This window comes from Dromiciops gliroides, chromosome 4 (assembly GCF_019393635.1).
Source record: "Dromiciops gliroides isolate mDroGli1 chromosome 4, mDroGli1.pri, whole genome shotgun sequence".
In the NCBI taxonomy this organism is placed as follows: domain Eukaryota; kingdom Metazoa; phylum Chordata; class Mammalia; order Microbiotheria; family Microbiotheriidae; genus Dromiciops; species Dromiciops gliroides.
Window position 1 is genome coordinate 235,449,384 of NC_057864.1, and position 27,721 is coordinate 235,477,104.

A 27,721-nucleotide genomic window follows, 5' to 3' on the forward strand; every position below is an offset into this window, starting at 1 on the left:
AATGGTGTTACTAAATGACTAGCTAAAGCACACATCCTTTCTATCATTCACAATCTTTCTATTAGAAGTTTGCATAATTATTTTTGGTGGTGGGGTGTGTGTGTGTGTGTGAGGTTTGACTGTCAGGTAGAATGCACTGAGTGCTCTATTTGCTGCATTGAGAACTAATTTCTTACCTAAATAAGTTCAAACATTAAGATTGTTAGGTAGTGCGGTGCATAGGCTCTGTGGCACCAGTAAAAAGGGAGGGACAGAAGTGAAAAAAGAGTAATCACCATAAAAAGCATTGAGGAAAAAAAGGCCTCAATAACAATCTAACAAACAAACACAGAGATCAGTACAAAAGATCCTAGAAATGAGAAGAAAAAATTGCAAAGAGAACCTGAAGTATGATTAATAAATATTAGAAGATAAAGGAAAGCAAAGCAATGAAAAACTCTTGTGGAAACTTCCTCACCCCCTGTAATGGAACAATGACAAAAAAAATGTCAAGAATAGCTGAAACAAATAAAAACCAGAAATTATGCTAATAACAGCTAATATTTATATCATATTTACAACGTGCCAGACACTGAGCTTAGCAAAGCACAATTATCTCATTTAATGCTCACAACAACCCTGGAAGGTAGGTGTTAATCTCCATTTTACAGTTGAGGAAACTGAGGCAAAAAGGTTAAATGAGTCACCCAGGGTCAAACAGCTAGTAAGTGTCTGGGATTGAATCTTAACTTGTCTTCCTGGCTCCAGGTGCAGCTCTAGTCGATTCTTGCTTCTGCTTACTATCTGCTACTTCTTGAGGGGTAAAGCACAGTCATTGTAGCTTTCAGGTTATCCATCTTATGGCACTCCCACTTCCACCCTACCTCTATGTTGGTTTCCAACCTGACTTATTCCTCCCCTCTACTCTTTTTCTCTTTCTTACCTATCACTATGCAGTCAGCTTCAGCTGCTTTTTGAGGGGCAGCAGTGTTTGGGAAAAGGCAATTTCTGCTTTGAGTAACCTCTGGGGAATATGTGATTGGTCCCAGCTTGGCTTTCAATTGCCTCTCCCTCAAGTGCAGTGAAGCTACCCATGCCCTAGTATTTTCAACCCTCCTCTCTGCTCTCCTTCATTGGACTAGAAAAGAGGCAGCGTTTGCTGTGTCTTGTGGGGCAGGTGGGCCAGGGGTCGTTCAGGAAAGGCTATGAGGGTCAATCCTGAGCCCTTTTCTCTTTTCACTATATTCTCTTCCTTATTGATCTCAGCAGTTTCTGCTAGCTCAATTATTATCTTAACATCACTAACATCTCTGGCATTGTCAATAGGCTATCATATATCTCCATATGACTTTCCCAATTCAACATGTATAATTGGATTCAACTCTCATTTCTAATATTAATTAGGTATGTAAGCAAGGGCAAATTACTAAACTTCTCAATCTCAAATTTTTCATCTGCAAAATGGGCTTAATACATAATACATGTAGTAGAGGACAACGAGGTGGTGCAGTGGATAAAGCACCAGCCCTGGATTCAGAAGGACCTGAGTTCAAATCTGGCCTCGGACTTGACACTTACTAGCTGTGTGATCCTGGGCAAGTTATTTAACCCTCAATGCTCTGCTGGCCCCGCCCAAAACAAAATAATACAGGCAGTACCTGTAGTTATTAGGTTCAAATGAAATAACTTATGCTGGTTTTTTTTAGACTGTAAAGCAGGGGTAGCTAGGTGGCGCAGTGGATAGAGCACTGGCCCTGGAGTCAGGAGTACCTGAGTTCAAATCGGGCCTCAGACACTTAACACTTACTAGCTGTGTGACCCTGGGCAAGTCACTTAACCCCAATCGCCTCACTAAAAATAAATAAATAAATGGTTGGTCTGGACTGTAAAGCATTATGTCAAATTATTATTGTCATTTTTACTAAAATGAAACTAATTTTCCTTTGCCAAAGTGATTTCTGCTCCCAACTTTCCAATTTCCATTCAAGGTATTGCCATCTTCCAGCTCACTTATTATCTTTGATTGTTTAATTCCCCAACTACAGCCAATCAATTGCCTGGTCCTATGGTTCTACCTCTGCAACATGTTTTGTACCTATCACCTTCTCTTTATTCATAGAGCCATCATTCTGAATTCAGACTTGTTTCATTTATATCTCCATCATTTAATAGCTTCCTCTTAAGTGGTGTCCCTGCTTCCAATCTATTCATTTCCAACTTCTGGCTTTTGCAGAACTTTAGCTGAAGGAGGCTTCTGCAATAGTGAATAAGGCCCAGAGATTGACTGTGGGGAGAGGAAATTTGGGGGGAATTGAAGAGAAGGTGGAAAGAAAGTTAGGTGAGCCTGCAAAGTTAATAGCAAGGTAAAAAGATGATTACAACAAAAACATAGTAATGAGCAAGATGAGTGAGATATTTACACAGGTGAAAGACCCCATAAAACAGCTAGACATTGCAGTTCTCTAGGAGATCTACTAGCAAGAAAGATGAAGGAATGACAATATACAAGGGGAAATTTTCAGGACATTCAGAGTGCACAGTATTTTTCTGGTCAACTAAGGTTTACTTATCGATGATAGAAGGGAGGACGTAGAAGGGTGAGAGGTAAAAGGGTTTCAAGAATGCCTCTATACTCTCCAGGTTGTTAGGAGGGGTTTCATGTGGGGAAAAAAAATAAGAAAAGAAAAAAGAAATAAGCATCCAAAGGAGGCAAAGCATCTGTGATCAGGATTCAGCATTCAAAGCAAGGATAGGACATTGAGCGCCAAGTTAAATAGCAATATAAGGATCTTCTAAATGAGGAGGGAGCTGGACTTTGAAGGGGAAAGCAGCCCGTCATCTTTCCAAGGTATAATGGTGTAGAGATCCACAACTGCTATTAGAAGAGATCATTAAGACTCAAGGGAAGAAAAGATGATAGTGGTGGTTGGTATATTCATGCTGAAGGGTACTAAAGTTGTCAATATTACAACAACAGAGAGATCTGCTGTCTGGGTATCCAAGACACGGCAGACAACTAAAAACTAGAATATTACTATGCACTTCTGGTAATTCACATGGAAACAAATGATATTGCTAGAAGGATTCTAGAAGAATGTTAATGTCCAAAAACTACTCATCTGCTCCTTTAAACATTCCTATATCTGCTGCAAGAACCACCTTCCTAATAGTGACCTGGGTTCATAATCCTGAAAGTCAGAGACTTGCTCTCCCTTTATCCCCCATAAAGAGGTATAAAGTACCGGTCTAGTGTAGCTGCTCTACATTTAACATCTTTGAATCTGTCCCCTAAGCTTCACTTCCCAGATCATAGAACTACTAGTGGATAGTTCTTATGACAGAACAAGTTGGACACTTAATGGACCGTTAAATATATCTATACACACACACACACACACCATATACATACATACATATATATGTTGGGGGTTTTGGTGGGGCAGTGGGGGTTAAGTGACTTGCCCAGGGTCATACAGCTAGGAAGTGTCAAGTGTCTGAGGCCGGATTTGAACTCAGGTCCTCCTGAATACAGGGCTGGTGCTTTATCCATTGCGCCACCTAGCTGCTCCCAAATATATTTTTATTGATATTTTGTTTCTTCCATTACCAGTCTCATGTGTCCTTCCCATTTGCTTCTCCCCAAGAGCCATCCCATATGATAGATATTATATTTTTTTGTTTTCTTTTTGGTGAGGCAATTGGGATTAAGTGACTTGCCCAGGGTCACACAGCTACTAAGTGTTAAGTGTCTGAGGCCGGATTTGAACTCAGGTCCTCCTGAATCCAGGGCCGGTGCTCTATCCACTGTGCCACCTAGCTGCCCTGATAGTATTTTTTAAAAGGAGAAAAGCCAGCACAACTGATTAATAATACACCTTCCCACCTTGAAGGGGTAAGGAAGGGGCATCTTCTCATCTCTCTTCCTTTGGGTCCACGTTAATCTTTATAATTTTATTCCTAGGTTCAAACATTTCTAGGAGGATAAGATGTAAGTTCCTCAGCCTGACATTTAAGGCGCTCTACAATCTGGTTTCAGTGTTATGTTATACACAGCTTCTCTTTATGAACTGTGTCCTAGTCACATTGACATAACAGCTGTTCCTGAAACTCACCATTCCATTTCCTGCCTTGCTGCACTGTCTCCTCTCCTTCTGTCTAAATCTTTACACCTTTCTTCAAGGTTCAGCTCAGGTGCTTTCCTCATTGATTCCTCTCCCTCTTCAAAATTCCCTAGCATTTATTTCTTTCTGTATACATATAATTTTGAGGAGTGCATTGTACTGAATCAAATGCTTTTTTATAGAGAACACCTGACACCTTTTAGCCAACTATATAGATGTGGCCCGCTTTAGAATATTGTTGCCTGACTGCTCCTTTCTCCTAGAACCATTAGATATTTCTCACAAAGATTTTTAAGATGAAAAAGTTGACATATAGGTTGGAGTTATTTTCGTAATTGCCTTTTGTGAGAAATAACATTTGAGATCCCCTCCCTTTCAATTTGCTATTCTCTTCTCCCCTCACTGTCCTCAAGGATATCTGCTGTTTTTTGGTTTAAGTCCCACTGTTTGTCCCTTATATTGCTGCCCCTCTCTCTGTTACAAAAATCTTGATAGAACTTTTTCATGTTTGCTGTTCTCCTTTTAGTTTTCTCCTTAAGTTCTGTCAGAATGAATTGACTTAATTTCATCTTTCTGCAAAATTCTTGTGTCTTAATACTTTTGGAGAAAATACTTCTCATAATCATACATTATCTTCTTTTCTAATATTTTTTAACCAATCAAGTTAATATTCTGAAGTAGTATTGCCCCTGGATTCATTTTCTCTGCTTAGCAAGGAGATAATATACTTTCTGGCTAAAGCAAGATCTTTTGGTCTGTGGTGCTGAATTTATATTTCTCTAAACCACCCCCATTTCTCATTTTTTGGTGAAAAAAGCTTTCTTAAAAAAGCTAAGATTAGGGTTGCCTCAAATACACTCTTATCTTCCATTTGTTCTTTCTTGAAACTTGGTACTGATTTTTATCTTTGCTTTAACAAATTGAGGATTTGACTGTAAACATGGTTGATTAAGAAATCAATTCCACATAGTCATTTCTATTAGATTACCTAATATATAATATTACCTATATCTAATTATGTCCAGTGCCTCCCAACTTTTTTGGGGAAGAATGTATTAAAGATATTAACATGAAATATCTCTGCATAAAGCTTTGGCCTTGTCCCACTCTTTATATTAAGTCATATTTTCTAACTTGTTTTTGCTGTCTTCCATAACAACTAATAAATTACAACTAACATTAGATCAATAATTACAAAACAATGTATAAAAAAACTTTAAAGATTGTTTAACAGTTCCAAAAGCAGTCTTGACTCATTAAGAATCAAGGTTTTGGGAGTTTTGGAATGGAATTATAACCTAATTGGTTTGGGAGAAAATTTCTAAAAACACAGAACAGCCCATGTTCTTCAACTTATGGTCTTAGAAAATTGTGTGGGCATTCTCAACAACAATCAAATATCAAATCTAAATTATCACAAAATCTGAATGAGTGACCTTCTTGAAAACACTCATGGTTACAAAATACTCACCTTCCAAATCTGTGATCATCACCTCCTGCTTATTCCTGAGTTTGGCCAAATTTTTGGATTTCTCCTCTTCTTCAGCCAGCTGAGAAGAACATTCAGCAATTCGATCTTCCATCAACTTCTTTTCCTGTTGGGGAATAACTGACTATTTTATAAAAGAAATTGAAAGATGCAACTTTTCATTTTTTGGTTTTTTTTTTTTTTTTGTGAGGCAATTGGGGTTAAGTGACTTGCCCAGGGTCACACAGCTAGTAAGTGGTAAGTGCCTGAGGCTGGATTTGAACTCAGGTCCTCCTGAATCCAGAGCCGGTGTTCTATCCACTGCGCCACCTAGCTGCCCCCTAGATGCAACTTTTAAAAGTGGTACCAAGCTAGTATACTAAACTGTGTCAGCAGTGCTGACATCGTAAGGTAGGGCGGCTAAAGTAAAGCAAAAACTTTGAAGCTAAAAATGTACATTTCACAATGAAATAAAATAAGTAAATCTGAAACAGTTCATGAATGTTGTTAGAATCTCTATAACGTAAGTCTATAAGTATGCAGAACAAAGGTGGCAACACAAGGATACCTTTATAAATTTGGAATTTTGGTCCTCTAAAAGTAGAATTTCCTCTTCCATTTTCTTGATTTTAGCTTCTGCTGTGACTTTTTCCAACTGTAGCTTCTGTCGAGCTCCTTCTTCCTCATCAAGTTGCTCTTCTAGGTCCTTTATGGAAGAAGAATACTTAAATGCATATTTTGCTTACTTTTTCTAGGATAATCTTATATCTTAAAAAGTAACATCTTAGAATCACATTAAAGTCTAAGTAAAAGCAATATATATATAGAAAGAATACATCTCTATTTTCAAAACTGTTGAACACATTTGATCTTCTTAAAGGTATTAAATGAATGTCTCAAATTCTGATACTTGGCTAAAAATGAATCAAAAATAAGTAAATTGAATTTGTAACTGGTCACCTATATTTGAAGATCAGCCTAAAAGCCCTTTAATCATCCCTATTGCATTTCAAATCATTTAGAATCTATAAATTACACTTACAAATTATTGGTTGTTAATGGTACAAAGTTTTTTTCCTCTTATACAAATGTGTTACACTCATTTCATGTTTAAATCAGTATCAATTTTTTAAAATTCCCTGTACTTATGCAGATAGCAATCTGCACATACCTTGTAGTCTGTTATATGAGGCTCAGATAGTCAGGTTAAGTGACTTATCCACTGTCACACAGCTAAGAGGTGAAATTTGAACCTTTATCTTTCTGACTCCAAGTCCAGCTCTTTATCCATTATTCCATGATGAAGGCTTTTTTTTTTGGGTGGGGCAATGGGGGTTAAGTGACTTGCCCAGGGTCACACAGCTAGTATGTGTCAAGTGTCTGAGGCCGGATTTGAACTCAGGTACCCCTGAATCCAGGGCCGGTGCTTTATCCACTGCGCCACCTAGCTGCCCCCCACACTACAGCATTTTATAGAAAGTAAAGTCCTCAGTCTTCTGGGATTCAGCATCAAATTCAGGAAGCAAACAGCTGGCATGACAATAGGACTGAGATTTCAGGGCCAAGGCTTAAAATATAGGAATAACTGGTTCCTGATCAATATGGTATATATGTACCCAAGGGCTGATTAAGGAAGGAAAGATATGAGAAGAGGAAAAACTGCCTACATATATCCACTAAGCTTGATACCAAACAAAGTCCCTATAATGGGGGAAGGAAAGTAGCAGTGAAGACAATTTCATTAGAGGAAACAATCCAAGAAGGAGTAAAAAATCTGCAGTGATCTCAAATATTTACAAGCAAATGCACAAAGTATAGGTAACAAACAGGGTGAATAAGAGTTCATAATGCAAGAAGGCAAATCTGATCTCCCAGGTTTCAATGAGACTTGGTGAGATATGACCAATGACTTGAATATGTCTCTGGATAGTTATCTGTTCAAAAGAAATAATGAGAGAATACTATTGTATACAAAAAATGTGTAAAAAAAAAGAATGTGTACATGTGGGAGGAAATACAGGAAACCAACGGTGGGAAAACATGGTAGAGAGCAATGGAAAAAGGAACAGAAATGATGTTTGCACTAGAGTATATTTCAGATGTCTCGGAAAGAAACCAGAAATAGATGAAGATGGATAGTCACTGTGTCATAAGAGTCAATTAATAAACACCCATTTAGCTATGTACTAGGCAATGTGGATAAAAACACAATCAGTGAAACAGAAAAACATGGAAAGATATATAATCTAATGTATGGCAAAGTTAAAAGAATCAGAAAAACAATATACATAACTACAAAAAGGTAAAAAGAATAAAATGAAATCGAACAGGGTAATTATAATAACCAGCCCTGCCCTCAAAGAACAGAACAAACCCATTTTAATCCTTTCACTGCAGAACTGGGATGAAAAATGGACAAAGAATAATGTATGTGGAGCAGGTAGGTGGTGCAGTGGATAAAGCACTGGCCTTGGATTCAGGAGGACCTGAGTTCAAATCCGACCTCAGACACTTGACACTTACTAGCCGTGTGACTCTGGGCAAGTCACTTAACCCCAACTGCCTCACCAAAAAAAAGAATAATGTAATATCAGAGAATAATTCCCATCTTGAGAACAGGAACTGTTGTTGCCTTTCTTGTCAGACACATTACTGCTGAATAAATTTTTTTGATGGAATGATGGATTTCTTAGTTCAAGAACTTATTTTCTAAACTATTTGGTAACTATTTACTTTATGCATTTAAAAACTTTATTCTGAGAAGGGGTCCACAGGCTACACCTAAATGTCAGTGTTACAAAACTAAAATTAATGAAAATTAATGGACAAAGTATCTCAGGCTGTACTGTTGGCCAAGATGGAAAGTGATGGCAGTTACAGTTGAAATGGTTAATGACTGGACTGGAAAAGTAATCATTAATGCTTTAATGCTGTTGTTGTTTTGTTTGTTTTTTGGGCAGGCCAATGAGGGTTAAATGACTTGCCCAGGGTCACAGGGCTAGTGCAAGTGTCAAGTGACTGGGGCTGGATTTGAACTCTGGTCCTCCTGAATCCACTTTATCCACTGTACTGCCTAGCTGCCCCTTTTAAATATTGATTTTGAATGAGGTCTCTAGGTATCTTTGCTTGGCCTTGTGCTTTTTAAAATTTTTATCAATGACCTGGAGATAAGGTAAAAAATGGAATTCTCATTAAATTTGCAGGTTGTACCACCCCACACACTTTTGGAGGGATAGTTAATGCAAAAGTCAGGATACAAAATGTTTTTTAACAGACTAGAATGATGGGGTGGTGGAAATATGACTAGACAAATATCTGAAAAAGATATGGAGAATTTAACATGAGCTTAACAGGAATTAATAGTGTGATGTGGCAACCAAACATGTATAGATGTATACACACACATATATTTTCAGTAAGAGAAAGGTAAGATGATAGATATAGAGCTGAAAGGATCTCAGAAGACATCTAGTCCAACCCCCTCACTTTTCAGATATGGAAACTGAGACACAGGAAAGCTTAAGTGACCTGTCTAAGGTGACAGAGACAGTGTAAGAGATTAAAAACCATGTCATATAGGGCTTTACTAAAGGAATTGGAGATGTTTAACCTGGAGAAGAAAAGACTAAGGGAGAACATGAAACTTGCATTTGAAGGGCTGTCATATAGAAATATTAGACTTTTATTTGTTCTAACAGCTAACTCAGGAATAACAGGTAAAGTTTTTAGAGAGGTAGATTAAGGCCTTAATATTACAAAAAGAAACTCCTAATGATTCAACTATTGCAAAGTAGATGCAACTACCACTAGAAAGAGTTGGTTTTCCTCTCATTTGATGCATTCAAGTTAAGGTGATATTTGTCAGGGGCAGCTAGGTGGCACAGTGGATAGAGCACTGGCCCTGGAGTCAGGAGTACCTGAGTTCAAATCTGGCCTCAGACACTTAACACTTACTAGCTGTGTGACCCTGGGCAAGTCCCTTAACCCCAATTGCCTCACTTAAAAAAAAAAAAAAGGTGGTATTTGTCAAGAAGATTGTAGAGAGTATTCTTGTTCAGATCTAAAACTCTAGGATCCTATGTGAAAGAAACTCCTGATCCATTGGGGATAATGTAAGGAACTGACAGTTTTATTTGCTCAAATGGTGGTGGTCTGAGAGGGGTTCATGTTTCTTTCTTCCAGATGAACTCCTGGCATTGTGCTAAGTACAAAGTACATAGTTTACAAAAGAAAAAAAAAATTCAGAAAACATTGAAAGTATTTATGAAGCCAAGGAATATTGAAAAGAATGTCTAAAGTCCTGACCTCTCATATAGAGCAGTAGTGCTGAAAGAGGCAGAAAAATTACTTTTGCTTAAAGAAAAAGAATTAAGTCTACTTGCAAAGAATGTAAAGATGTAATAAATAGTAAATTAATAAAATTGAATGTAATAAAGCCTTTTTCATGGATGAAACATATGATGCCTGAAAGGAGAAGGTTAAGAACTTTGGTTTAATAAAAACTACTAAAATGTGCATGTAAAGATAGAGATATCAGATGGGGGTCTAAGAAGTTTTGGACAGAAAATGAACTATAGACTTAAATCAGCTTGTAAAGGATATGGGGTAATGCCTTATTTGTATATGAATAATTTGAACAATTAGGTCAGAGAAAGAACTTTTATTTACTAAAAACTGCATAAATATGAGTATGAGGAAGCAGTTTAAAGACAAAGAACACGACAGATGGCTATTTTGTGAAGTGATTAATGGTTGGAGCTGCAGAGCACTGTGGTCTTCAACTACTGCAACTATTGTGTGTTATTTGCATCTAAATCTTGAGGATTCAAGAGGATAAAACTCAAATGAGGGATGATAAGGGGAAACCAGTTGAGTTATTACTTCAGAAGTGAAAGGTGAGGGGCAACTAGGTGGCGCAGTGAATAAAGCCCTGGAGTCAGGAGGACCTGAGTTTAAATCCAGCCTCAGACACTTGATACTAGCTGTGTGACCCTGGGAAAGTCACTTAACCCCAACTGCCTCACCAAAACAAAACAAACAAACAAACAAACAAACAAACAAACAAAAAAGAAGTGAAAGGTGAGTCACTGAGTAGAGGATTTTAATTTAAGTCACTGAAAGTACTTAGACTGAGAGCCTATGGTGAAGAGACTGAAAAGCCTCGCAGAGTAGAAGACTCAGCAGGGTTTCTAAAAGCAGCTTTTTCAAAGGTATTCTGAAGAAACAGCAGCAGGAGTAGTCAATCAGCTGACAAAAAAGCTTTGGCTTCTAGTTCATAACTGGATAAATTAAGATTAAAGTTCATTGGGGATAGCTTCAGCTCTAGCTGTAGTCTTTCAGCAACACCTAGAAAGGTGAAGAATCAGCATCACTTTTAGCTTTCTGCTACTCCCTTTGCTTTACAAGGAAAATGCAGAAGGGGAAGGAGTTTTGTAGCTGCTTTGCATTATAAGAAGAGATGCTGAGATCTAATTGGATAATACAGATGCTTTGTGAATAAGCTGACTAGGTATGCTTACCTTGCTCAGCTATAGAGCAATGAGGACAGTTAGCAGAAAAGTGGTTAATGACATCAAAGCTTGAGGTCCAATGGTAAATGACTAATTCTAAGTACCTCGGTTTTCCTTCTTCCTGGCCAGGTTTTTCTAAGTGTATTGGTGGAAGGCTTAAATGTGGATTAAGCAATACTGTGTTTGCTTTAATATGAGTACTTGTTATGTTATTTTTCTTTATTGGTTAGTAAACGGTTATGTTTAAGATCTATATCTAAAAGTGTTATGATTGAGAGTAACTGGTGATGAATATTGTTTTAGGCTTAAGAACTAAAGTGACAACCATGGAAGCGGTGTATTCTTCATAACAGATACATTTGTAGGACCCTGAAAGAATCTGGATGTAGGTTCATAGTGACAGTCCTTTCCAGATAACACTGATCTGGTAAATGTGATAACAGATTAGTGAGAAATCCAGCCCAGTGAGTGAGAGGTGTACACACATAGAAGTGAGATGTGAGGTGTTACATAGTAGGTGAACCAACTTACCCAAAAGGGTGTTACACTACATTTCAGGGTTCTCAAAGCTTATAAGAACTATAGCTTATGAGATAAACATGAGGCATCAGAGTATTGCTAGACTTGGAATCAGGAGAGGCTTGGGTTTGGAATCCTGACTGATACTTACTAGGTGTTTGACTTTGGGCAAATCACTTAACATCTGAGCCTCAGTTTCCCATCTGTAAAACAGAGATAAATACCTGTAGTACTTACCTCATAAAATTGTTGAGGATCAAATGAGATAATATTTTGTAAATATTCTGCTAAACTTAAAGCACTATATAAAAATCTTCTATTATTTTTAATATTTACCTTTGTACTCTAGTGCTCCACACATAGCAGGGGCTTAATAAATTTTTGTTGAATGAAGATTAAGTTAGATGACTACAATGACTAAAAAAGAGAAAGTCATGTTCATTATACAATTCCTCAAGACCAGGCAGAACCGGCACCTAGTGAGTGGGACCTTACTTCTCCATGCCGGCAAGCTGCTCAAGACTCCACCTGGGGGTACCTAGAAAGTCCTAGCAGGAACTGTTGCCCAGAAAGATCTACTTCCCCCGCCCTCTGCCATAACAGCCACCCCATCCTTCCTGTTGATGCCCCTTTTCCTTTCCTGGCCAGGCCTTTCAAACCCTGCCAGTGGGAACCCAGAATCCCTTGTTCACTTTGGTCTATAGGATCGTTTCCTGATGGTGGCTGCTGCTCTTGTACAGCAGATACCCTGGTACATCCTAAGGGCTCTGGGACCCTGGAGCCAATCTCTTTTATCTGCTCTGTAGCTAAATTCTCCTACATGTGTTTTGTTCACTACTTAGGCTGTGAGCTTCTAGAGCAGACTATGTTCTTTTTTTTTCCCCCCCATATATCCAGTGCTTAACAAAGCTTGGCACATAGGGGAGTACTTGCTTTTCATTTATTGTTCATTTATGATTTCATGTCATCTGGCATTGGTAAAACATTACTTTAGAATGTAAAATACAGATTTAAATTCTGAACAAAATACCATTTTACTGTGGACTGTTACTGCAAAGAAAAGAAGAAATAACTTTTGAAGACATGATTAAAAACATCACTATCACTGGATTTCTAAGTTTAACTATAATTAATTTAACCAGTCTCTTTCTATTTGACACAAAAATCCATATCTACAACTTCTACTCATTCAACAAAGGCAATTGGAAAACTTCAAGGCCTTATTTCTTTCACTGTGATCAAGGAGTCTACTTACTCCAAGATCTCAGTATGGGTGCACTGTTATATGGGGTTTAAACAAGCTAAGGCCAAGAGAGAATATATAATCAAATCAATTCAACAAACATTCATTAAACACTCACTTTGTGGCAGCAAAAGAGATAAAACCAAAAAATTGAAGAGTCAGCCTAAGGAGCTTATACTCTGATGGAAGGCATTTTAGAGAAATTGTGGGGCAGGCCCTATCTCCAGGGAGCTTGGAGACAGTTCTAAGAATCCTGCAGTTTGTGGCTGACCCAGCCTCCAAAGTTAAAAAGTCCTTTCACAGAGGTGATCTGCTTTGAGCCATACAATCCTTCAAAGAAACATTTACAGATACCTGAATGTGCCCTTGCATTTTTTTCTTTTCATTTTGGAGCACTTGGTTTCGTTCTTCCTCCTCTTCAACCCTGGACTCCAGATCATGAAGAATTTCTTCTAGTTCCTGTTTTTTGCAGCAGACGAGCTCGCATCTCCTCGGCTTCGGCAAAGAGTTCTGTTTCTGCTTGCAACTGCTCAGCAAGAATGTTCTTCTCCTCTAAAAGCTATAAACACAGGGAAATACCTAATGAAATGTCATGCACTCATACAAAACATTCAATAGAGAGGGCTGTAACAGTCCTGAAACTTCATGTCAAATGGAATTTATAGCTAGAATTCAATAATTACCACTATTGCATCAGAAATTAGATTTCTAGATATAATATCATACTTTTCTTATGCCTAAAACAATAACTCCAAGTAGATGTACTTTCAAAGACTTACTCAAATAAATAAGCAGACATACTTTTAATAAACCAAGTACATTTCAAACAATTTAGATTTGAATTATGAATGTCCAATATATAAAATGGTCATTCAACCCCCCTCCCCCTTTTTGCTACTCTCTGTACATTTATAAATACAATTTTCCCTTTGATGTTGCTGTGGTCAGTCACTATACTGTCTTCACTATGCATTATTTTTTTTCTATTCTTTTTTTTTTGGTGGATCAGTTAAGAGACTTGCCCAGGGTCACACAGCTAGTAGGTGTCAAGTGTCTGAGGCCAAATTTGAACTCAGGTCCTCCTGAATCCAGGGCCCGAGCTTATCCACTGTGCCACCTAGCTGCCCCTACTATGCATTATTTCAATATACCACAATTGATTCAGCCATTTCCAACTGCTGGAAATTGGCTATAAAAGATAATGCTGCTATAAATACATAAATTAAATCTAGATACGTTCTCAATAATAACAGTATTGCTTCAAGAGGTATGATTGTCTTTTATGATACTGCAGTCTAAACGCCTTGCCAAATGTTTCAGATATTAATGATGCTAATATCTCTTTCCAATATTATGTAATTATTGGCATTTCTAATACCGTGTTGAAGAGAAGTGGAGATAATAGTTGAGTTGAATGAGAAAACAGTATAAAGTAAGGGGGAACATAGGAACTTTTTTTAGGGCCTTCAACTCATTTTCCCCCCTTTATTTTTGCCTGCATTTGAATGACTATTGTTTGCTACCATTTCAACAATTCCACAGTATTCCAAATCAGTAAATTCTCTCTCTGTTCAGAGGCTCAGTCAGAAGCCACATGTTTTTTATATTATCATGGATAGTTTTTTATATTATCATAGAGAGTTGAAAGATGCTGGAAATGTTGAGCACCAAATTTTTTTTTTTTAAATGAAACCTACTATATTATAACGAATAGGAAATGATTGGTTACCAATCTGGGAGTCATATTAAAACCGATGGTCAGTCAAGTAATTGATTAGATAGAGCAAAGGTCAAAATGGTCATTATTGAAGCTTAAAACATTTTTCTAGAATGAGAAAACTGAAATCTTGGTCCTTTAAAAAAAAAAACCCAAAACAACCTTCAATGTTGTGATTCATTTCATTACTATCAAAACATTTACTGAGCCCTACAGACAAGGTCTTATATTAGGCTCTACTAAAGCTAGCAAAGTAACAGTGAAAAAAAAGAAAAGAGGTTCATTCTATCCCCCCTTTTTTGTTCTATTCAGGAGACATGCACAGAAGTTCACTAGTGCAAATCTGATTATAGATTAGGTATTCATCCAATAAATGCTTACAGTTACAGGTGATTTTTGTGAACAGAGAGCAAAGAAAGGTGAGAAAGAGAAGAAGATTTTGTCTTTATAATGTGATAAAAGCTCAGGAGAAAAGAAAGATAAAGTAACATGCCTCAGGCTTCCAACCACCTCTATACCTGGATTGTAATTGCTTTGGAATATAGTTATATAACTTACCTTTAATGAAGTAATATATCTATTTCTACAAGATTTTACAACATGAGGACGATCACTCAGTAGTAAATGACATTTTACACCTTGAATTACAAATACTACTAAGTGAGCTAATATTAATTAATAGCAATAGTAGGGGTGAACATACCTGTTGATGTTTCCTTTCCATTTCTTCAAGTTCTTCTTCTACCTTTGTCTGCTTCTCCTTAACTTTCAACAGTTCTTCATCCTTGGCCTGAAGCTCCTCCTCCTGGCGGGTAACTTGTAGTAGAGGCTTCACCTGTGACAGAATCAGAAATAAGTTTTTAACATTGTCTTTGTTTTCTTTGTTCTATTATATAATCACAAAGCAATTAAAAACATACAAGCAACTCACCTTAGTAAAAACTCGCCACCACTGCCAATGCCGTAATTTTAGATAAGCTGCACAGTTACGCTGTAAGACTTTCAGGGCACTCAGTTGTTGCTGTTTCTTGGCAAAGGCCCTTAAAACCAAAATAAGAAGAAAGAAAATTATATTTATGATAAGTACTGGGGAAAAATTAATAGCTTCTGGAATGACAAAGTTTTTCTGAGATAAATAACATAAATTATTTTAACTTGATGTGGTCAGAGAAGAGAGTATTCTAGTTAACCAAATATTTTAGCTCCTACATACTACACACATGGTCTTAGCATGGAAAATCTTGATTACTATAAATGTATGCTACCTAACTTTGTCAAGGCCTATACATTTACCTAAGCAGTCCTTTCTTTATTCATTTTATGGGTTTTTTAAGTGTATTTTGAAGTGATACTGTTCCATGTTTATGATTCAGACCTCAACCCATCTCCTCAATCTCATTTTCTCCCACTTTTGTTCAGTTCAATGGTCTTTTTCTTCATTTCCTTGACCTCTCTCTCTGCAGTATTTTACACTGTTTACCTTCCCTCTACGTGAAACTCTCCTATCATTTCTATGATCCTGATATATCTCTATCCTGGCTGTTCCTTATGTTTCCTCTGATCACTGTTCAGATAATAAGACAAATCTACATATGCAGCCTTGCATTTTCAAAGAATTAGAACACTGTAAAATGCACTTAATGATAAAACCATACTGAAGGATTCATAGGGAAGAGTCCATATTATACTGATCTTTTTATTTCCTCAATTTTTGGTACAGGATCTGAATGAATCTATAAATCAACAAACATAAGCATCCACAGTGTGCCAGGAACTGTGAACATGAGAGACCAAACAGTCCCTGCCCTCAAGAATCTCATTTTCTGGGACAGTTAAGTGGCGCAGTGGATAGAGCACTGGCCCTGGAGTCAGGAGGACCTGAGTCCAAATCCGGCCTCAGACACTTACTAGCTGTGTGACCTTGGACAAATCACTTAACCCCAATTGCCTCACCAAAATAAATAAATAAATCTCATTTTCTATTAGGAGACTACAACAAGTTTGCAGTTAATTACAAAGAAACACACAAAATTTGTACAGTGTTTTGCTTGTGGCTACAAGTAGAAATTAGCAACTGGAGGAATCAGGAGAGGTACTAGAAGAAAGTAGCAAATAAGCTGAACCTTGATGGGTTTTTAACATATTTGGAAAACCTTAATGTGCTACTGTATAAATAATAACTGATTGCTTACCACCTCAGGGGTGGGAAGGATAAAATCGGAACTCAACTTTAAATAAAAAATGTTTATTATTAAACATTTTAAACCCCTTTAATGTGCTAAATAAATGCAAATTATAACTGTTCTTATAACATTCCATATCAACTTACTTTCTGGCTAAGTATCCTCTACAAACAGCTTGGAAAAAGATGATTATGTCTGTAATCTTTAAATCTCGTTCTTCTTCCAAGTGGGCCAGAACTCCTGCTCTGAAGAATATCTTGCTCTGTCCAATTCTGTACAAGTTAGGGTCTAATTCTAGAGCTCGGATCTAAGAGACAAAAGTTGCTTTAAGGTTCTGTTACAAATTAACAATGTGTAATACCAAACAATAACTTAAGGAAAACCTACCATTCGTTCACAAGCTTGTTTACCATCCATAAAGCCTTTTGGAATAGCATTTGGGGTTAGAATCTCATATCTATAAGAAAGGTATAGAGCAAAGGAATCAAAATAAATTTTCAGCATACATAAGTTTTCATCTACTGGTAGCAACTTTTCTGCCCCTAAAAGGTATGAAAACTGTATTTTGCACAGTTGAAAAACTCCCCACTATCAATATGTAACAAATATATGTGTTGGGGCAGCTAGGTGGCACAGTGGATAAAGTGCCAGCCCTGGATTCAGGAGGACCCAAGTTCAAAGCCGGCCTCAGACACTTAATACTTACTAGCTGTGCGACCCTGGGCAAGTCACTAAACCCTCTCAAAACAAAAAACCAAAAAAACCCAAATATATGTGTCCTCCTCTCCTCACCATCCCCACTCCCCGAAATGTGAATTCCTTGAGGGAACATGTTGGTGTCTTTGTATTTCCAGTGCTAGTACAGAGCCTGACACATGGAGGTGCTTAAGAAATGCTTACTGATTGAAAACTTGAAAAAACTCCTAATTCTTCCTATCCCAGACTGGGCCACCCACCAAAGCCACTACTTTTTATATATTCCTAGATTATATGGGAGAGGATTTTTACCTTCCTGGCCAAGAAAGGCTCAAAATTACTGTTATTTCTTTGGGTTAGACAATAAAATTAAGGATAGTGAATCCAAAAAGAGTAGACATTATGTTATATAGAGTTTTGTAACACATGAAACCCTTTAACATATTTTATCTCATTTAATCCTTACAATAACCTCATGGGGTGGGTGTTGTTATCATTTTATATGCAAGGGATCTGCGGCTCAGAGAAATTAAATTTGCCAAAGTTTGCACAGATTGAGATGGCCCTTGAACTCAGTCTTTTGACTTCTAAGACTAATCATCTTTCTATGATAATTAAAATAAATACAGTTATATGGATGAAAGGAATATGGGAAAAAAAACAAGCCTTATATGCCCAGGAGTAGGGAACAATTACATAACACCAGGAAAGGCATGTCTCATGGTTAATAGATGTCACTGAAACAACTTACAGTTTTAGGGGCTAGCTTATTAGATATTACATATGGCTTTTTTCTGTTGTTCTTATTTTCCCCTCAATAAGACGAGAGACTTTCTAATTTGCTTTTTACCTTTGGTATATGAATGAGGCATGAGGAGAATATTCAGTTTCCTGGATGCTATGTCCTTTTTGTTCCAAGGAATAAAAAGTGAATATCTTTTGGACTGTTCAGCATACAATGTAATTTAAATGTCACTAATATGCGACATCTCTGTGGGGTACACCATATAGGCTACCAAAAAAGAATCAAGGAACTCTAAATTAGGGGTACCCTGTAAAATAATAGCTTTTGATCAATGTCTTCTAGAGCAGGGGTTCTTAGTCAGGATCCAAAAATACTTAAAAAAAATATTTTCAGGATACTAATTAAGATAATAGTTTCTTTTCTAATACTATATAGCTTATATATTTGAAAACATTCTGATAAGGGGTCCGTCCATAGGCTTTACCTGACTGCCAAAGGGGTCCATGACACAAAGAAGGGTAAGAAGAACCCCTAGTATGGAAACATGTGCTGTATGACCCAAAGGAACAGTAACAGGGATTTTAGGTCAGGTAGAACAGAAGAGCAGTTTAACAGTAGGTAGTCCAAGAACATAACTCAAGTTGAGCACCCATTACATTAAATCTGAATTACACAAAGGAAAACTATGAGGAAAAAGATAAGTGAAGAAAGAGATCCTACAAAATAGATTTCCATCTTTGCTAGTACCCCTGTTAATGCCACCACCTTTTCTTCCCCCCCCCAAATCAGAGATTTCTTTCTCTAAAAGGCAAGGAGGCTAACCCTGAGACTAAACTCAAGTTATATTTTTGCCTGTAACTCCATATTGATATGGTTTGCTGGTCCCGATGACATAAAAAGGCCTACCCAAGTGGAGCTGGGCATTTCAGTCATAGCAGAAATTGTTCCAAAGACAATTTTGGTCCTATGGACCAAACATTTTTCATACGGAGACAAGAGAAAGACTTGTCTACCAGAGCTAAATGTTGCCATATCCTTGTTAAATAGCTTTTTTATAACTGTTGTTTCAACTCTGAACGTAAACACAGCCAGTCCTGCCCATTATACCATCCTAACTTTGAATTTTTCTTTATAGTCATCTCTTCTCCTTCCTGGATAATTTTGTTGCTTTCCATCCACTCTGTTCTCTTCATTGCCTTATATTCTAACCCACTTTTTCTCCTTTATAATTAGTTAAAGGAGACTTCATGGTTAGAACAAATAAGAATTTTTTATTAATAATTATTTATTTCAAAGTTATCTCATTGAACATATGTTTTGAATTAATATTACTTCCTATATGTGTCTTATCTCTGCCAATCATATATTTGGGGGCAGGAACCATATTTCAATCACTTAAGCAATTTGCACATTGAAAAGCATAGGATTTTGAACACTATTATTGAACACTTTATTAAGTTTCAGTAAGTTTTTACTGATTAACTGAATTACATCTTTAAACACGCTGATGTGTGCTTGATTTCAATATATGTCATTCTTCAGTGCTTGGGCAGCACACCTAATCAATACTGGGAAAAATAGAAGAATTGACTGTTACTTTTTCAGTTAGGAGTGAAGCACATGTAAGTAAAGAAGTCTTAAGTCCTGGTACCTTTGTCTGAATTCCTGGAACACTATTCGGTTTGGAAATCCCTGTCGACAGATTCTAATCCCTTCCAAGACACCATTACAACGAAGCTGATCAAGAACAAGATGAGGATCCAGTTTTCCGGCCTAATAAAATAAACGATGGTTTAAATGTTATCTTTTGTAAAATGACAAATAAAATTTGAAAATTAGCAATGAGATTGACAATTTTAAAGATGTTTATAATTTGGAATATAAATATAATGTTTTACTTAGTACTTGCCCTCTTCTCATGATTGGGAATGATGCAGCGAACAAAGTTAGGGTTAGTATTTCGAAGGGTGGCCATCAGTTTAGTGAGAGATTCTTTGTAGAGTTGCCCAACAGTACGAAACATGCCCTTTTTGGTTTTATATGCTGAGCCAAAAGCAGTCTCTGTCATTCCACTGACTTGATCCAGACCCACAATACGATCCACTGGTAAAAACAAGAAGGAAATATAAAATCAAGCCAATTATGACTTTTTATCAGAAAACAAAATAACAGGACAGAGAGTAATAAATAGGGTAGCAGCACAAGCTTTGTGAAACAAATGGTAGAAGGGGATGCCATCTAGGGAAGGCAGTCAGCATATCCAGACACTGGGCACAAGCAGTGGAATCATAAGCCACAAACTTCTATGGCAAGATGTCTTAGTGCTTTAATAACTTAATGTAAATACAAACTAACTTTTAAAAACATTATATAGTTACATGGTCACTATTTTAAATAAATTATCTTGCTCGAAACTAGTAATATTCAACTTACTTTCCAGAGCCCTAATATATAAATTGGAGACAGAGAAAAGTGACTCTGGGAAGATGAATTTAAACAGAATGGGAATATTTTAACTGTATAAATTTCTTCAAATTCCAAACATGTTAGAAACACTTAGATAAAGGCAAAGAATAAGTACTATACAAAAATTAAAGAGCAAGGAAACAAAAACACAGAAAAATGTTTACTCTGTATTTCTATTCACCTTTCTATTTCTTAAAGGAAGAATAATTTTTCATGTGAACGCTAGCTAAAATTTTTTCTAACTTTATCATGAGTGATTGAATATAGTATTAGATTTATCATGTTGATAATGGCCCACAATTATCTACACAATCCACTCTAATATTTACTCTTACTCTATTCCCCGATTACTAGCTGAGAAGAATACAGGTATACACTCTCAAGCGAACAAATTTAAAAGAAAGGAATTCCTTTGTGGAACAATTTTTTTTTTTGGAAAGAGGCAGTAGATATTCAAATTTTTAGAAGTATTCCCCTTCTATTTAGCTAACTGTAGCTGAATCAGTACTGATTTTCATAGCTATATCTTGATAAACATCCTAAAAAAGTGAAAAATAAACTTTTGAAGCCTTATCTCTTCTTTAACAAATAAAGTAAAATTATTAACCAAATGAATAGTTGAAAATGAAATGCACACATTACTAATTAATGTTTAAAAAGTTGGAATAATCAGTCTATATACCCTAAAAAGGCTGCTTTTAATTCTAAGCAGTTTTTGAGGGTAGAAGTAGTGGCGATTTTTATTCTTTTTTGCAAACTACAGTAGTTAATGCCAAAACTTAAATTTGATGATACATTTAGTCTATTATTTTATGATGAAATTTTCAGCCAAGATTTGAAGTGCTAAAATGTTGAAGACATCTGTTGTTGCTAAAAATTCCTAGAATACAATTCTTTTGCAGTAAAGACATCAAGGTTAGGGGAGCTGGGGTGGGGAGAAGCAAGTTCTATCTGCTTATGTTTTAAAAGAGCTATTGTTTTATAAATTAAGCTAAAACTTTTTGAGATTAATTTGCTATCAGTTTTGGCATTGAGCATATTTTTATATATAATTATTTAATTAATATTACATACCAATAAAATATGGACCATGTGTCTCCCTAACTTCTCATGGTCTCAGGCCATCAGACCAAAGCTGTCCTAAGAGGGCCAAGCTAAAAGAGAGTTCCTGGTATGGCCAAAGGGTCTTATTCTCCATTGGTTGACATGACGTGAGGGTGGTCTAAATTAAAATGAACTCTACAGATGACATCAGGGAGAAGACCCTCACTCAAGTTGCTTAAGGCAAAGTCCCATTATCTAGGTGTGGTTTGATCCCATCAATCAGAACAGGACTTTCTGTCATGGGGGGAGAAAGGATTGATCTCTGGGTCCCAAGAAATCCATAATTAATAATTACTTTTTTACACTATTGTTATATAGTCAGAAGAAGGCACTTTTCCTTTATTTCTGGCATTTCCTCCAAGAAGAAATGTCCAAACTAAAGGTTAAGTTTATGGAACCTTTCATGGTGTTGCATGTACTCCTTTTTCCTAGAACAGGAATTCCATTTAATGTATTTCATGGTTCTACATGCTGGTGGTATGTGAATGAAAATTCCTTTGTTGTGTCAGTTATCTGCATTATAATTTGTGGAGCAGCCTACAGCAGAAAAATTCTTTTAGTTTTAACTTGCAAGGTAGCTTTGAAACACAGTACTTATAATGTTGACCTTTAAAAAATAATCAGCACTGCAAAAATTACTACTGCAAAAGCAAATTATCATATAATTTTTTATAGCAGAACTCTGCAAATTTAAAAACACTGCTGTGAAAAAAATGCTATCTGAAAAGGGGAGATATGACCAAATATCTATCCATCCTTCAGTAGGTAGATGGCCAGGTTCATTGCTATTGAGATGTTACTGATGATTAGTAACATACACTCAGTGTACAAATACAGTACCTTGATTATCTGTCCATTGCTACAAGGCCTCTTGTCCAGCATTTTACCCAGTTTCGTCTTTTCAGTAAATAGCTTCTCAATGCAATCCTCAAGCACTAAGTAGCTAAGTATGGCTGTTGACAATATATTGTATGGATCTGTGTATAATGTAGTAAAGTTGTGTTATAACAGGCTGCTATTTTAAACTTTTAAAAAAGGTAATGCAGGCCAAAATTTCTTGCATGCTAAGTAGAATGGTGAGGATGCCTGGCTGTGGTGAGTTAAGAGAAAAGCCAACTACAAGTGACACTCCTATTGGAGGTGTCATTCATCACCTGGAGGGCACACACTGTGTGTCAAGATGGGCATAAACATAAAATTTTAAAAAGTTACGAATAAAAAAATCTACTGTATGAACCTAAAAATGGAAAGTAGTTTTTTGTTTATTGTTATAAAACTATGGACAAATGGGAAAAAATAAAAACTTTTTCCTGTCATAAATGGCAGTAATAAAAACCTTATGGTGATGTTCTTGAAAAGAGGCTCTTGTGAGAAAAAAATAATTTTCAATTATTTCAAGGGAACATTGTTTTAAGAAATTATGTGGTTCTTTGGAAATGCTGTAATTTTGGATTTTATGTCATGAAAACTATTATCATTCTCTGCTTATATATAGTTCAAAGGTCTTCATAATCACATTTAAATTAGGTCAAATTTTTAAATTAAATTTTATTAGTTTTTTGTATTTATAAGTATAAACATTTAAAATTCTGTAATTTTTATAATCATGATATCCTTAAAACATCTGAGACAAACCCTTTATATGCAACTTAGAACTATAAATTGTTAAAACTGTTACCAAAGCTAAGATATCTTGATATACTAATTTTCCTAATGTATAATTCTGACCAGATCTTTTAAAGATCATTGTTATTGCAAAAGTAACAAATCTTTACAATACCTAAATTCCTTGGCCTGTTAATTTCAATAAAAGGACGGTCTTTTGACTGTCTCTCTTAGCCCAGAACGCCTATATTTCAACACTGTCTATTTAGAGCTGGAAGGGACTTCAGAGGACATCTAGTCCAAACTCCTCATTTTACGGGTAAGCAAACTGAGGTACAGGATGGGTAACTGACTTGCTCATGATCATACAGTGTGAAAAGGTGGGTACAAATTCTTCTGATTCCAGAGTCACTCCCTTTTCCACTGTCCCCTCAGCACACAAACAGGTTGTTATCTACCTAAGGTCAGAGAGCCAGTAAATAGAAGAGCTCCTTGGAGAAGGTGAAGGTGTCAAGGACTATGATAAGGCACAGCCACCCTGGGTCTAGAGGTCCTCATATTATGGGACTGGTGGTACAGAAACTTTTGAGCCCACATTCTTAAGTTTGCTTGTGGCTCCTTTTTCCTTTGCAGTCATGCCTGCTGAACATAATACCTTTCACCTGGAAAAGATCCCTGAAGATGGGGAAAGCTCCCCATAGCCTCAACAGGCACATCATTCCTGAAATCAATGTGGATATTTAATTTACCCAAGAACTATAGGAACAACTGGATTATGCTCACAGGAATCTATACTAGGTTATAATGATGAAAAATTGCCAGAGCCATATCATCCTACTGTTTCCAATGACTAAACCATGGATGAGGTGCTTCCTCAAATGGACTACTCTCTCAGGAAGGGCCCCAACCCTACTAAGCCAACACTAAGCAAGCCCTATGATTTCAAAGTACTTTCCATTGAACCCAAATTCCTTCTAGATCATTTACTCCACACTTCCTCCTTCTAACCCAAGCCATCTCTTGCAGAAATCTATGTCCTGAGGTACTGCAGCTACCTTGCAGAAACTACTATCTTAGGCATACTTCCTTCACTAAAACCTCTCAGCTTCTTATAGAACACCTTCTCCCCCAAATCCATAGGCTTTCAAGCTGTGTGTTGTTTTGCCCCATTGTAACATAAGCTCCTTGAAGGTAGGGATTATTATTTGCAACAACTGCTTCATAAATGCTCTATTGTCTATCCATTTAATTAAGAGGCTGTGATCTGAATCTAGGTTTTGTGAATACAAATCCATCATTCTTTCTGCTGTACCAGGATGCCTATCCAAACATGCATTGTGATTTTCTGGCTGTGTGCCTGGGTCTAGGATGTCCCCCTCTTTAAATTATTCCTTCAAGACCCAACTCAAATGCCATCTTCACAATATTATTTTCTAGTCACTTCATGTTTAAGCTGTCCTTTTCTAATCTCTACTCCTATAGCATTTGGCCTATACCACTTACCACGTACGTATTTGCTACTGTACATCATATGATTTCTCCCCATTCCCCCACTTATATGGTGTTATGTGCAAAAGGTACTCAATAAATATGATTGAATGACCAACTACTTTTCTCTCTTGCTTGCTGGTGTCATCCCCTACCCCACAGAAAAGACAGTCACAGCAGGACCTTGAGCTATTTTTCAGCAATACTCCTAACTTAGAAAAGCACTTTAAATTGAAGCTTACAATATATCACATTTCACAGACTTTATGATCTAAGAAAACCAGACTATCTACTAATCCCATAACACATTTCATGCAGATGCCCAGGACACAGTTATTGTTAAATAACTGAATTAATGAACTTCTACCTCTAAATCAATCAACAGGAATTTATTAAAACCTTACTTCAGAATATGGGAATATAAAGATTATTTGCCCACAAGGAACTTAATATTCTCAGATCCCAAAGTTCAAAAGGATGAACTAGACTCCAAGTTTAAAAAGCATCTAAATGGCAATCAATATTCCTAGAGTCCGACTCTTTTCCTGACTATGAAAATTACCTTATGTATTTGATTATGAAGATTTTATTCATATATACTTGTTGATTGACTGCAATCAACTGCTATTATATGGATAAAATTATGGTCTATTAGCAGAAATTATGGTGTTTCAAAATTATTTTTAGAAAATTTAATTCTTTTTTCCTTCCAAATTAATTGCATTATGTAATTGAAAGGCATAAAGAACAATAATTTTTTAAAAACCAACATGTAACAAACAAAAGAAATTATTTAAACAATTATGCATTTGTGGAATCTTTGAAAAAAATGATTATTTAGTTTTCTGGGGGGGTTTGAAGTTTTTTTCCTGGATTTTGTTTATTTTACTGCTATTATCTTTAGACAGCTATAGTCAGTGTACATATTATTCTGGTGGTTATATATGTAGTTTTAAACTTAGTATCATTTTATATATCATCGTATATGGAACAATAATATTCTATTTCATGCATGTGGCATAAGGCACTTAATTCTTGATTGATTTGTAAACCACAATTTGTTCAGCTAGTCTCCATTCCTGGGTACATTTTATTTCTAGACTTGTTACTATGAACAATAGTTTTGCATGGATAGGTCAAAGATCATAGCTTTAGACCTCTTATGTAAGAGGTAATATAGCCCAAACCCCGTGTTTTGAGATAGCCAAGATTGTCTTCTAAGTCCCTTGATTCTAAAATAAGTATACTTTACACTATACTACAATGCCTTATAGAACACTAATTGGAAATCATATAATGCTCACAATAGCCCTGGAAGGTAGGTACTATAATTCTCTATTTTGAAGTTATCTTCAAAAAAGGCAAACAGATTAAGTTACTTGCCCCAGGGTCACAGAGCTAGTAAATGTCTGAGGCACATCTGAACTCAGGTCTTTCTGACTCCAAACCCAGTGTTCTATGAACCCAGCCACCTAGCTGTCTTAATAAATGAATGAATAAGGGGTAGCTAGGTGGCACAGTGGATAAAGCACCAGCCCTGGATTCAGGAGGACCTTTTCAAATCCAGCCTCAGACACTTGACACTTACTGTGTGACCTTGGGCAAGTCATTTAACCCCCATTGCCCTGCAAAAAATAAAATAATAAAAATGGATGAATGAATGAATGTACAAACAAGCACGGTGAAACAAATTTCCATGTTGGCTATGTCCAAAAGTGTATTTCTCATTTTAACTTTTAAGTCTATTACCTCTCTAGCAGGAGATGGATGGGTAAGCATACTTCATCTTCAACCCTTTGAAACTGTTGTCTGTCAACACAACATGATTGAAGTTTTAAGGTCTTTTAAAGTTTTTTCCTTGACAATTTTGCTGTCACATTACTGATTGTTCTTTTAGTTTTGCTCACTTCATTCTGCATCAGTTCAAAGGTCTTATTTAACTGTCCATTTCATTCATTTAAGGTGAGAATAATATTCCATTATATCCACACACCATAATTGGTTGGTCAATCCCCAAGTTTCCTATTCCCACTCCCCACTAAAAAGTGCTGTATTTTTGTATATATGGATCCTTTTCCTCCTTTATTGATCTTTCAGGAGTACACATTCATTCATAGTTCTACTGAAAAGTTATTAATATATTGTTTTCCCACAGCCCCTTTATCATTTGTCATTTTCCTCTCTAGTCATCTTTGCCGAGCTGATCAGTATGGGGTGTGGAGGAAGGTGGTTCTGTTCCTCCAATAGCTAAGTATGTACTCCATCTGAGCTAAGTGACTTGAATTCAATTCTCTATCTCCTCACTTACCTTTCACTAGCCACTCTTTTAATCTATCCCAGGAAAAAGTCCTGTTTGTTCTCTGATCCTATGTGTGGTATGTATATGTTGCTATGGCAAGAAAGCTGCAAGTGGTAAACTTATCAGAGAAGATGGACAAGAGTTGCACTGGACAGGCAGAGATCTGCATTAGAGGGAATACTCACAGTGAGATCACAGATTCATTTGAGTAATAATAATTTATAAGAAAGCATAGATGTTCATCAAATTTGCAGGTGACACAAAGTTGGGAGAGAGATCTACAGTTAGCAATGGCTAGAAAACTGGGCTGAACTGGAATAAACGAAACTCAGTAGGGATCAATGTAAAGTCCTTAGATGGGGGAGAATGGATAGGCAACAGTTGAACTTGACATAAAAAGATAAAATAATAATATTCATATAGAAGGGCAAGAGTTCTGGAGGAAGGAAAAGAACTGAGGGTGGAATAGGGGGAGCATTTCCAGATCTCTAATTTGAGTGAAAAGCAGTAATTAGCAAAGCTAACTGGTACAGGATAAAATACAGGAAAAAGATAAATTAAACAGATTATAAAAAAGA

General features: G+C 36.5%; 1 protein-coding gene across 1 annotated transcript in view; it reads right to left on the reverse strand.

The window, feature by feature from the left end:
* The window catches only part of MYH10 (myosin heavy chain 10), a 157,070-nt gene that overhangs the window by 25,986 nt on the left and 103,363 nt on the right, over positions 1 to 27,721 (reverse strand). Inside the window, 10 exon segments of the mRNA XM_044000022.1 lie at positions 5,572 to 5,695; positions 6,137 to 6,274; positions 13,195 to 13,312; positions 13,314 to 13,399; positions 15,261 to 15,392; positions 15,489 to 15,597; positions 16,887 to 17,047; positions 17,128 to 17,197; positions 19,833 to 19,954; positions 20,091 to 20,284. Coding sequence (XP_043855957.1) covers positions 5,572 to 5,695; positions 6,137 to 6,274; positions 13,195 to 13,312; positions 13,314 to 13,399; positions 15,261 to 15,392; positions 15,489 to 15,597; positions 16,887 to 17,047; positions 17,128 to 17,197; positions 19,833 to 19,954; positions 20,091 to 20,284 — 1,254 coding nt within the window.